The sequence below is a fragment of the Oryctolagus cuniculus genome, chromosome 12, assembly GCF_051225735.1.
Source record: "Oryctolagus cuniculus isolate XC-2025 breed Fujian yellow rabbit chromosome 12, ASM5122573v1, whole genome shotgun sequence".
Lineage (NCBI taxonomy): Eukaryota > Metazoa > Chordata > Mammalia > Lagomorpha > Leporidae > Oryctolagus > Oryctolagus cuniculus.
In genome coordinates this window covers 92,728,175-92,740,906 of record NC_142878.1, presented here as the reverse complement: position 1 = coordinate 92,740,906, position 12,732 = coordinate 92,728,175, and the positions used below count along the sequence as shown (strand labels likewise).

General features: G+C 58.1%; 1 protein-coding gene across 10 annotated transcripts in view; it reads left to right on the top strand.

Moving 5' to 3' along the window:
- Nucleotides 1-12,732, top strand: part of TLE3 (TLE family member 3, transcriptional corepressor) — a 40,498-nt gene that overhangs the window by 14,469 nt on the left and 13,297 nt on the right. For 2 of the 10 annotated variants that reach the window (XM_008249824.5, XM_008249823.5), the window contains exons 5-7: nt 3,027-3,089; nt 4,414-4,488; nt 12,079-12,280. In XM_008249824.5, the coding sequence (XP_008248046.1) occupies nt 3,027-3,089; nt 4,414-4,488; nt 12,079-12,280 (340 nt within the window). Of the gene's footprint in view, nt 1-3,026; nt 3,090-4,413; nt 4,519-12,075; nt 12,281-12,732 lie in introns of all 10 variants that reach the window. The other 8 variants (XM_008249826.5, XM_002722379.6, XM_089309493.1 and 5 more) reach the window with 4 other exon arrangements.

Here is a 12,732-nt window from a genome sequence, read left to right as displayed (position 1 = left end):
TCCTCCAATCACCACGCTCAAAACCGTGAGCCTAAAGAAGCCGTTGAGCGAGCAGTGTTTGTTCTGTGACCTATCAGAGTGGGCTGGGCTCAGCCCCTGCCGCTGCCTTTTGGAGAGACCAAGGGCCTGATACTCAACAGCAGACCTTGGCAGAACCCGGCTGGGAAGCTCTGCCCTCCCTAGAAAGTACTCCAAGACCCAAGGACACGGAAGTCTTGGTTTATTACTATTAAAGTTCTCCAGACATGAAGCCACCTCCCCTCTGCCTGCCCCTACCCTGCACAAGCCTGTGTCAGCTGTGCTGGGGTCCTTCCTGCCATGAGGCACCTTGATTCCATCCTGTTTGGACCCCCAGGAACGATGGGCTGGATGCTGAGACCCCGGGCTCCTGGGAGGTTCTGTGTGTTCTCCTGTGCCGGAGCCCTCACTTGGTGTTTGTGGTGTTGGGAGGCAGGAGCTGGTATAAGTAGGTAAGAGGCTGAGACTTCCCTGGCGCTTGTGGCCTGGGTGCCGAGCCTTGAGCTGGCCGTGGCTGAGTGAAATCCTGGTGGGTCCCCTTTTCCTTACAGCCTGAGGATGCTGGGCTCTGGGCCACATGGCAGGAAGATCCCGTCTGGGGGAGCCCGCGGCCACGTACTTGCTCGAGGATGTATGGAAGGAGATAGGCTACCTCCCACACCCCTGACCTTTCACCTGTGCGCCAAAGCAAGTAGGCCACAGCAGGGGCTCTTCTAGAACCCTCTCTCAGGGGTGAGAGCGAGTGGTGGGGGTTAAGTAGCCAGAATAGTTGGGAAGTTCTGACCCTGCCTCTGGCTGGCTGGGGTTGGGGAGAGGGGGAAGCCTTGAGGCCCTCCGAGGTGGCTTGTGGGTGGTCTGATCCGACAGTGTTGCCCTCATCTGAGTGGTAGGGGAGGTCCTGCCTGCCTCCCAGTATGGGTCAGCGTCCTGCCAAACAGCCTCTCTCTCATGCTGTCCACACTGGGGCAGGCCAGCTCTGCAGCCATGGGTCACTGCCACATGAAGTCTCCCAAAAGAATCGCTGGGAGGCTGGCAGTTGTGCTCTGTGGGCCAGATGTTGATGATGTGTCTGCCGCACACTGGTCCCTGCGCTCCTGGACGCCCGAGGTGCAAGGCGTTGGTCCGGTGAGCTTCCTGATCTGCAAGGTGGGCTTGTGTCTGCGTTCCCACGGCCACGTGACCTGTGACGGGCGAGTGAGCCTGTGGCCCTGCGTGGGTCCGGCCCGAGCTGCAGCCTGGACGGTTGTTTCTGGAACTCCTGCTGAACTCAGAGCTCACTCCCCTTCCCCACCTTCGGTGGCCTTGGCGGAGGAGTGAGCAGACCTGACCGCTTACTGCGCTGGTTTCCACAAGAACATCCCAGTTACCTTCCCAGATCCTCACAGTTTCTTGGGTATCTGGTGAGCAGAGAGGCCAGACATGCTGTTTAAAGTCCTACAAGGCACAGAACAGCTCCGTGCAGCAAAGAATGGCCCATAGCATGGAGAGTGTGCAGGCTGGAGGCCAACCCCAGTGCCTTGCTGGCCTGGGATGTGAGGGACGAGGACTTGTCCCACCCCGAGTGCCAGCTGTGGCTTCTGCTGGGAAGTACTGGCTCTGGCATGAAGGACCCAGGCAGAGGTGGACACCAGCGATCCCTGGTCCCCACGGGAAACCCAGTCAACAATGGACAGGCCCTCTGCTGAAGAGCCTCGATGATGTGGGCGGCAGCCCCAGGGCGTGGGGCCGAGACCCGGTTCTTTGATGGATGACCTGTGTTCCCCAGCGAGGGGCATCCTGTGCAGTGGCCAAGGGCGGCGGCCGCAAAGGTGTAAGCCCCAGGCATTCTCTGAGGTCCGGGTCTGTTTGTAAGCCTTGTTATTTTATGAGCACAAAGAGTTCTCATCCAGAATCACTGGATGTGCAAATGATCACAGATTTTTAAAGGCTGTTGTCATGGTTTTGTCTGTGAGAGATTGCTGTGCCCATGAAAGCTTTGAAGCCAGCTCTGGGACCTGGGTCCTGGCGGCTCAGGATTCAGTGAGATAAGAAAAGCAATTCCGAGAGTTGTCTGTCCGGGGCTCCAGGCCTTGCTGTCTGGACTAAGTTAACCGTTTAGCACCAGTCTTGGTCTTTCCTGGGGTCATCTGCCTTTCTGTGATCCACCTGAACGAGGGGCGGGCCTACAGAGTTACCTTTCTGAGCAGCTTCTTGGGCAAGGCAGGGCTGCATCCTAAGAAGTGAATCCTTGGGGGTAGGGGTGGGGTGGGAGGCAGGCTTTGTGGATTAAGCCATTGTTTGCTGACTTAACATATGGATGCTTGTTCAATTCTGGCCACTTCGCCTTGATCCACTTCCCTGCTAGTGCCCCTGGGAAAGCAGCAGAGGATGGCCCTAGTGCTTGGGCCCCTGCTACCCGCATGGGAGACCTAGATGGAGTTCCAGGCTCCTGGCTTCTGATTGGCCCAGCCCCAGCCATTGTGGCCATTTGGGTAGTGAAGCAGTGGATGGAAGATTTCTCTGTCTCTCTCTCTCTCTTTCAGTCTGCCCACTCTTTCTGCAACTCTGCCATTCAGATAAATAAATGAATCTTTTAAGAATCATAAAAAAGTAATGGTGGCATTTCTGTGGGGAGGAGAATGGACCTGGGGTGGGGGAGACCGCAGTGAAAAGCAGGAGGCGAGGGAGACCCACTCTGCTGTGGGGGGAGGGGGGACTTTGCCTCTTGGAGCCCTGGGGCTTCCCTCGTGGCCCTTCCCTCAGTGGCAGGTGGGCACAGCAGCAAACTGGGTTTGATTCCTGTGGTGGCTTTTGCTGGGAGGATGGGGGTGGGTTTGTTTGTTTTTAACAGGAAGATGCAAACTATGCTGAGTGGAGGCAGCCTGGGGGCGGGAGGGGGTGGGAGTGGGAAAGGACGGACCCCAGGGTGAGGGCTGAGGTTCCGGGGAGTTTGCCTCTCTCCCTGCCCGAGACGTTTCTGGGGCCTGGTTTGTTTGCCTGAACTTCATGCAGTCTTTTTGGCTTTGCAGACGGAGATCGCCAAGAGACTGAACACGATTCTAGCGCAGATCATGCCTTTCCTGTCACAAGAGGTGAGCGCTCTCACTGCATTCCTTCTCCCTTGCTTTTCTCGCTGCCACCGAGCCCCAGGCCCTAGGTGAGCCCCAGGCCCTAGGCGTTCGTGTTTTCCCAGCTGACTTGGGGATTTCTTCACACAGCCTCCTCTGGCCTGTCCTGGGGCAGGGGGCCGCGGCAGAGGGAACATTTACTTTTCCTGGTCAGGATGGTGTTGTGTCACCACCTGAGTCCAGAGAGGAGTGTCAGCGATGCACAGTGGGTGCCCCTCTCCCACCAAACCTGTTTTCCTGTGCCCCGGTCCCCACCTCTGAGAGTGAGGCAGGCGCCCAGTTGGTGCCGAGGGCCAGACACAGTGTGGGGGACCTGAGCCTCCAGGCCCAGAGTGCACCTGCCAGAAACATGACCAGCTAGCTGCCCACATACCTTCCAAGAGACACGGCCCCCCACCCCTGCCCTGTGGTTGCAACTGGACTCAGGGGTGATTGGAGAAACATCAAGGGCAGGTGGGGGACCCTCTGCACCACCCCACCCCACCCCCCCCGTGGCTGGCACATGTCTGCTCGCTGGGTCTCTGGGCCAGACTCATGGCCCGTAGATGATTGCGTTGGGGTAGGACGCGGAGCCGCCCTCAGAGCTACAGCCCAGCACCAGGCAGAGAGTGGTGTGTGTGACTCGGAAGGGAGTGAGCGCAGCACATTTTACGGCACAGATTCTGTTTTTTTAAGAGCAGCTTTAGGTTCACGACAGAATTGGGAGGGGGGCGGTACAGAGATTGCCCACCAGAGACCTTCACCACAGAGTGGGATGTGAGTCTGAATTGGCCCAGCTGCCGCTCAGTGCTCCATTGTCTTCTGGGTTCAGCCATGCTGTCTTCCTGTCTGTCTTTCTGGATCCATACCTTGTTTTCTGTCTGTTTAGGCAGAGTTAGCTATACACGGACGCACACACTCCTGACCCCATCCTGTGTAAATCGCAGGCACCCTGGGTCCTGTGGCTGCGTCCCCTGAACTCGGGGACACCCTTCCCCGTGATGACAGTGCTGTTACCGTGTTCAGGAAATTCGTGATCTTTCTCTGAGGCCATCTAAGAGCCAGCTCATACTTGAATCGCAATGGGAAAAGGTTCTTTTGTGTAGGTGGTTAGGGGGATCGTTGACTAGTAGCCGTCTCTGGCCGGTCCATGTGAATTCCAGAAGTAACACATGGCGCGTTGAACATTGTGTCACTCGTTCCACCTGCTGGCTGGGCCCGTTGGAGCCCCCTGGTGTCTTCTCTGGGGGAGGGGGTCCTCCCCGTGTCTGGGAGGGTGGCCGCATCTAACCTGCCCTGTTCTCTCCAGCACCAGCAGCAGGTGGCGCAGGCAGTGGAGCGCGCCAAGCAGGTCACCATGACGGAGCTGAATGCCATCATCGGGGTACGTGGACTCCCCAGTCTGCCTCTCACCGTGTGTATAGCCCTTTTATTCCTCTCATTTACCATAACCAGAGAGCGAACCTGGCCTCAGCTGGCCTCAAAGAAGGGCGGCCCCATGGCTCCAGCTTCCCCGAGCATCCCCTGGGGTCTCTCTCCCCTTGGGCTCCTCCCCAAGTCCCTGAATTCAAGGGGTGCGAGACACACCCTGGCGCCACCTTGTCCTCCCCTGGCTTGGTAGGGTGGGGGCCTGGGATCACCTCTGAGGCCTGTCTGCCCCTCCCTGGCAGAGGCCTGCCCTTCTTCGGCCGCCTGGGACCAGGCCTGTCTCTGCTGTGCTGTGGGGCTGGGGCTTGGGCTGAGCTGCCTGGCTGAGTGTGCATCTGCCCTTGTAAACACCAATGGGGGCACCCAGACAGGTCTTCCCGGCCTTCTGGAAGGCCCCTCCCCAGTGCTTCTGCAGCTACTGACCTGACCGCTCTGTGGAAGGGGAAGCAGGGGGTCTCCCTGCCCGTGCCTCTGCCCTGGCTTTCAACTTCAGTGCATCTCTGAGGTCCAGACAATGTCCTCCCCTGGCTACTGCCCTGGGGTGGCCTGGGGCTACTCCAGAGAAGCCCTGGAAGGAAATGGTTTCCCTGTGTGCCTCCAAGGTGAGGCTTTTAGTCTATGACGTGGAGGTTAACCACTGCTGCTCAGGCCACAGCGCCACCTCTGGGAGCTTCCAGGACGTGCCCAACCGGGCTGCTTTTCCAGATCATTCTGAAGCAGCAGGAGCAGCGGACCTGATCCTGCAGCCCTGGTGTTGCTGGCATCCTGCTTCTTCCTTGTTCTTGCTCTTGTTCTTACGTCCGGGCGTTATTTCCAGGTGGGACCCCAGGCCTGCCTTTGGTTTTCTTCTGCCCGGTGGAATGCGTGAGAGCTTGGCTTTCCAGACTGGGATGGAAGCGCACAGGCCTGTGTTGTCGTCCTGGTTCCATCCCAGCTGACTGTGGGCAGGCCTTTGTCTTGTCCTCCCTGCATCTGGGGTGAACTAGCTCCTCCCCTGGGAATGCTGGGAGTCTGCAGTGTGCCTGGCCAGGTGACACTTCGTCAGTCCAGCCCCTGCATCACGCCGTGAGGACCCATGATAGAGTCCGTTAGCAAGGATGCCTGTCTTTCTGGTCCAAGCCCCCTGTGCTGTTGGGGAAGGGATGGAGGCTGGAGCCTGGTGAGAATCCTGGCAGCGCAGGGAGAGGAGTCAGCTCTCACCTGCCCTGGGGAAGTGTTCCATGTGGGAGGGCAGCGCTCTCAGAGTGTGGGGGGGGTGACACTTCAAATGAGGTCCCTCAGAGCCATCCAGCCCAGGGCCCTTCAACCCTGCAGTGCAGGGATCTGGGGGCAGGACGTCCACCAGGGACCCTGGCCTGCGCCCACGACCGCTGCCAACACCTCTGTCCCTGTGCTTGAGGTGCCCAGAGCTGTCCCTAAACATTGCCACATGTCTGTGGGGGCAGAAGGCACCTGGTGGAGGGTCACCGATGGAGCCCTGTGCCCATAAAGGGACCTGGGACCCCCGCCCAGGGCTGTTTACTGCTGCCCTGGTGTGTGGCCTGCATCCCCTGTCCCCGTGACCAGCGCTCAGCTGGGCGACTGTGCTGATGGCAGGGCTGGGATTGCACCAGGAGCTCCCCCCCAGCGCCTCCGCCTCTTCCTCTTCCTCTCCTGAGGCGCCCCCTTAAGGTGTGCAGGCCGAGCTCCTCACCCCTGCAGTGGCCACAGTGGGGTCCCTGCTTCCTCCTCTCCCTCTTTCTTTGGAACAGGAAATCCTCTTAGGAAAATAATGAGGTTTTTTTTTTTTTTAAGTTTTAAGAAAAGAGTGAAACTGGGGAGAAGCACTGCCTGGATTAGCCCCACTTCCTTTAAGTAGTATTTAGGAAGCTGCAAGTTAGGTCAAGGCAGCTCGAGGCAGTTATTGGAATTCAATTAAAGCCAACGAGTGGGGCCTGTGACCCCCATTTTCGAGGTAATTGCTTCTTGGGCTCTGAGTGAATGCAGCCAGCGCCCTGTCATTAAGCAGGCAGCCGTCTCATCGCCGCGCCTGACAGAGCTGGGCCAGGCAGGAATTACGGACAGCTGAGGCCTGCGCGCCAGGAGCCGTGCGTGACCGTGCTCTGCGGAGGAAGCTGAGCTTTATCTCCCGGGCGAGCCTGCAGCGGAGCGGCCTCTGGGAGGGAGGGGAGGGCCGGCCGGGGGCTCTTGGCAGCAACCAGGGGCTGTCACCGCCGTGGCACTGCAGAATCTACTGCTGGCATCGGGCCTGGGATCTAGTCAGTTCCTTCCCCCAGGCCTTGATTTCCCCATTTGTGCAGTTGGGGAAGGATGAGGAGGTTCCGTGTGGCTCCTCTGCCCTGGCAGTTCCTCCCCCTCTCGAGGTGTGGAGTATTCTGAGGGGTGACTGCTCGGCTCAGAGAGAAGGGACGGGCGCAGTTGTTAAGTTGCCCTGGCAGTACCCACCCTGCTCCGATCCTGCTCCTGTGCGCTCTGGGAGGCAGCGGGTGATGGCTCAGGACTTGAGTCCCTGCCACCCACCTGGGGGGCTGGGTTGGGTGCCTGGCCCAGCCCTGGCTTTGGAGGGCATTTGAGGAGTGAACCAGGAGATGGAACTCTTGCTCTGTGTTTCTGACTCTCTGCCTTACAAATAAAGTGAAAGTAAATGAAATCAAGCAGAGACATCGGGTGCACCTGGTGTGAGCACTGTGACAAAGGCCAGGATCCAAATTAGAGTGGTGAGCCTGGAGACGGCCGGAGGGACAGACGGAGGGAGCCAGGCGTGCTGGCCAAGCCCACCCACTCCCCTCTGTGGGGAAGACAGACCCCAGGATGGCCTCTGTGCTACTCGGGGCCCTGCGGGTCTTGGTTACTGTTGTCCTGTTCCTATTCCACGCCTTTCCTTCTTGGATCCACGTCACTGGGGGAGCCTCAGGAGGAGGACACGATTCCTGGACCCCAACCCTTGGCAAACTGCAGAAGGCAGCAGCTGCCCTTCCCACGCAGGTCACAGAGCTCCAGGCTGACCGGCTATTTTCAGATCCGTCTCTTGACGTTGCTGTGTGACAGCCCGAAGTCTTTGGACAGGGAGGGAGGTGGAGGGACCCTCACCTGCTTTGCCCACCGGCCACTTGGTCTGCGTTCTCTTGGGGATGATTGGTGGAGGTGAGGTTGGAAAACACTCACTTGACCTTGTGCCAAGTGGGAGGCAGAGGGAGGCTGGAGCCCGGCCCAGAAGGCCCAGAAGGCGCATGGCGTGCTGCAGCCACACCTGAGGCTCTTGCATTCCTTCCACTGTGACGAGGAGCTGAGTTCTACAGGAGGCTTGGGATGACGCGGAGAGCACCTTAGACTTCGTCGGTTTCTTCCAAGCTGGGCAGGTGACGCTGGCTTTTCAGTCCTGGTGCAGTGGAGTCCCTTGGGCTCCCTGAGCGTGTTGCCCGTCTCTGAAGTGGGGATTGTGAGGGCTGTGGTGAGCCCCGTGAACGAGAAGGCGCACCTGGAGGCCCTGGGCCGCTCTTCTTTCCCCGGATGGCAGGAGGTACTGGTGTGCAGCGGGACCCTGTCTTCCTCTGCATCTCTGGTCCGTTCGGCTCTGGAAATGATTAGACAGCTTCACTGAGTTCCGCCCAAATCTTGAACCTGACAAGACAGACATTAAGTCAGGCAGCAGAATCATCCAGCCTGACACCCAGAACCCAGTCTCACAAGCTGTACCCACAACATCCGCCACACCTCCTGAGCCCGGGCCACGCGTGGGACGTGTCCTTTGACGTGCTTGTGTTCTGGTGTGGAAGGTTAAAGGCTCCTGGGTGGGTGGGTGTGGGTCCAGGAGAAAGAGGGAATCGCCCCTTCCTTTCAAATCGTGGACGAAGTTCCAGTGCTGTCGTGAATGGCAGGTCCTAGGACAGGTGGGTGCCCCGGGGAGGCCGTGGGGAAGTTTCTGGCTATGCAGAGCGGTACCCTCCCCCTTTAAGATGAGCAGGCCTTGGGCTTTGCTCTGTGGCCAAGCAGGTGCCCCCATCGGACATGCTCAGGCAAGAGACCCCGCTCAGCTTTGGAGTGAGTGCCCTGCAGACACTCTGCCTTTGACCTTGGGCTTCCGACGCTGGTCGGCCAGCTCCTGTTCTGGGGAAGCAGGGCACCCCGCTAAAGCCACTAGTGAAGCTCCATGCCCAGCTCACTGCTGGCTGCATCCATCTGGGCCTTCCAGAGAGGGCACGAGGCTGGGGGCCAGTTGATGTCCCCTCTTGTTTCCCGGTTTCTCCCCTTGTTCCATCTCCAGCACATGTCCATGCTTGCCCAGAAAATGCACGGTGCACAACAGTGGTGCTGGCTGTCTTCCTGGGGCTCCCGAGTGTGGTGCGAGATGAGGAGACCTGGCAGCTGCTGTGGGTTTTGGCCGAGCACCTGGTTGGCTTGGCCCATGGTCACACATGTGTGTGCCTCCTGCAGCCCCGAGGGTCTGAGCTCCACCTTGGCCTTCATTTCACAGATCGGGGGCACTGAGACCCTGAGAGGTCGGCTGGCTCATCATGGGCTCACGGCTCCTAGGAATGTACAGCCGGGCCTGGCTCCCAAGGCTGAGCCATTAGGACTCCTGGAAGGGAGAAATGCGTTCTGGCCAGGATGGTGGGGAGGACGCCCTGGGGGAGGTGGCACTTGAACTGGACAGAATTCAGCCAGGGAGACCTGGTCAGCCAAGAGTCAGGATGTGGGGAGCTATTGGCTCGAGTCTTTCCCCAGATACAAATTTACAATAAGCAGGTTTTTTTGGTCTTGTTTTTTAAAAAGACTTACTTATTTGAAAGGTGGAAATTGAGAGACAGTAATACCATCCCATCCTCTCATTCACTCCCCAAATGACCACAATGGCCAGAGCTGGGCCAGGCCAAAGCCAGGAACCTGGAACTGCATCCAGGTCTCCCATATGGGTGGCAGGGGCCCGAGCACTTGGGCCATCTTCTGTTGCTTTCCCAGGTGCATTAGCAGGGAGCTGGATTAGAAGTGGAGCAGCTGGGACTCGAACTGGTGCACACATGGGAAGTGGGCCCCTGCTATAGCATCTTCCCTGGGAGCCAGATTGTTCACAGAAGGGGTTAGCCATGTACACAGGTGGCAGAGCCGCCGCCTTTTTTTTTTTTTTTTTTAAGATTTATTAATTTATTTGAAAGGTGGAGTTACAGAGATGCAGAGGCAGAGAGAGAGAGAGAGAGAGAGAGAGTCTTCCATCCACTGGTTCACCCCCCAAATGGCCACAATGGCTGGAGATGAGCCAATCCAGAGCCAGGAGCCAAGAGCTTCTTCTGGGTCTCCCACCCGGGTATAGGGGCTGAAGCACTTGGGGCATCTTCCACTGCTTTCTCAGGCCATAGCAGAAAGCTGGATCGGAAGTGGAGCAGCCAGGACTCCAACCAGCTGGCTATGCGGGATGCCGGCACTGCTGGCAGAGGCTTTACCCACTATACCACAGTGCCGGCCCTGGCAGAGCCACTTTGATACCAGCCTGCCCCTCCTTCCTGCCTTTGCCGAGGGTCTTACTGGCTCCACATTGTGAAAAGCCGGTTTGCTGCCTCCATCCTTGCTCTGTTTCATCGGCAACTCATCTGAACTAAACGGGGCGTGCTGGAGACTCATTTCAAAACTGGGTTCCGATAATTCTCCACATCCCGCTACATGAGAGAATACTATACAGCCACTAAAAGGGCAGGTGGCTTTCTTCAGAACACTCCTATTAAAACCAAACTGTTAACAAGAACCCTTCTGTTTATTAGACATGCATTTAAAATTGTACATTTCCATAGAGGAAAATCTAGAGCAATTAGCAGGGGAACCTTAGGGGTGGGATTGAGGGTAATTTTTCCTTGAGTTGTAATCTATGCTTGCTCTCAGTATTGTCCTACAATGAGAGTGCATTATTTTTGTAATAAGGATTCTATTTTCTTTCCAAAGAAAAGATGGGGAACCCCCGCTGGGAGAAATGCAAGTTCTTGGCCAAGAGGCTTGGGTTTCTGCCCCGCACGTTCCTGTGATGCTTTGCTGTGGTGTCTGGGGGCAGAGCTGGGGTCAGCCCACCCTGGGACCAGTGCCCACCAGCAGCTTCCACACATGGCCTGGCAGCAGGCATCCCAGGGGCCCTGGGGATCCTGAGCAGCCCTGCACCCACAGCTGAGACACAGAGTGTCATGGCCATTAACTTTGGGATGGCGCCAGCTTGGCTTTTGTGGCTTGCTTGGGGAAGTGGGGGTGGGGAGGAGCTAAGTCTTTACCTCAAAAATGAATTGCCTCCTAGAGTCTGCCTTTTGGCCAGAACTGCCTGCCTCCCTTCTCATCTGTTCTAGTGCAGAGAGCGTTTTGCATTGGCACGCAGACTCCCTCGGTCAGCAGTGAGCTATGTCTGCTGGTCAGGTCTTTGCTCTTTGTCCACTCCTCTTGCCTCCTGCCTTGGGGATCTTTGAGTGCAAATCCCATTTCCTGGTGGTGGAGTTGGGCCAGTTACTGGCCATCCACTCCAGCCCCTTAAGCATCAGTTTGCCCCTCTGCGAAATGGGCACTACTACTCCTTTGCCAGGTGGTTAGAAGAATCAGAGATCATTGTTGGAAAGTGCCAGGTGTTCAGCGAGGATTGGTTCCCTTTTGCACTAACAGAGACGAAAGCTGTGGGCACAGACCAACACGCCCACAGCCCCAGCCAATCCGAAGAGAGATTTCCGTCCCTAAGCCTGCTTGCACGGCACCCCCATTCTTGGTGCAATCCCAGGAAGATGAGGGACATCCGTCATGGCTGCTCGGGAGTGCTCAGGCCCCCACTCGTCCCCTGAGTGTAGGAAGGGCAGGAGAGAGAGGCCTGGGGCCAGAGTCTTTGCCTCGGGGCTGGGGTGAAGCTGTGATTGCCTTTGATGATAATGCCAAGCCCACACGTGTGAAGAGTTTAGAGTGGGAGCTCACTGTGCCCAGTGGAAGCACGCACTGTCCCGGGGTTCCAGGAGTGGTAGCTCGCCTACGCCAGCTGACAGCTCCGGTACACAACAGGGAGTTGAAGTGGGCTGCCCAAGGCCACCCAGAGCTGGGGTTTGAATCCTGGTCTGTGATTCCAAAGCCTCAGCTCTGATGACCAGCGACCCTTGCTCCTGTCCCAGTGGCCCCAAGCTCACCCTGCTGCCTGCCCTGGCCCCACCTGCCCTATTGTGCTTGAATCCATCAAAATTAAGGACTTGTGCTCTGGATATAGGCTCAGGGTGGGAGACGCTGGCTGCTGATGGCGGAGGCATGTGTGCATGAGCTGTGAGCTTAAAAATGGGTCCTCCTCCGCGGAGAGGGGCCCTGATGACTTTCAAAAAAGCATGCATTATTTATGCTATTGAAATACTGATCCTGAACTGTGGGGGTGGGGGTGCTTGAAGATGTCAGTCTTGTATGTGAATTGTGAATTGCAGTGCGTTAGCATGTGGGTTGATCTGGGGGCAGAGGTCTTGGGGGTGCTTTCCCCTGCCACCGAGACGCTCCCTCCCCAGCCGCCCTGCCCCCTCCCGCTCACCTGCACTCACCACCAACTTCATTACAGCAGCAGCAGCTCCAGGCGCAGCACCTGTCCCACGCCACACACGGGCCCCCCGTGCAGCTGCCGCCCCACCCGTCAGGCCTGCAGCCTCCAGGGATCCCCCCAGGGACGGGGAGCAGCTCTGGGCTGCTGGCACTCGGTGCACTGGGCAGCCAGGCCCACCTGGCCGTGAAGGATGAGAAGAACCACCATGAACTTGACCACCGAGGTGCGACCCGAGCTGGGGCTGGGGGCAGAGGGTGGGGAAGGGCCAGGCGCCTGGCAGCCCCAAGGTGAATGGACCCAGCAGATGCGGACGCCCCGGGCCCAGGAACTGGCAAAGGGTTTGGAGTTCCCGCTGTGGAGCCCCTGGCACTCGGAAACCAATAGCCCATGCACACGCACCGTCCCCCAGACCCCGATGTGCACCTGGTGCTCTCTGTCCTGAAGGACACCTGACCCTTCATCCTGCTAGGTGGGCTGCCATCTAGCCCACAGGGAGAGGAGTGCACAGGTGTGGATGGAGCAGGGGTTCTGACAGGTCCTGGGAACTGGGGGCTAAGGTGGTGTCCCCGTGGTGGGATTGTCTTGGCACTCGAAGACGAGCTCCCAGCAGCCTGGAGAATGGGGAGCTGGTGCTGAGCCCAGCACACAGTCCAGGCTCCAGCTTCCAGGGGCTTT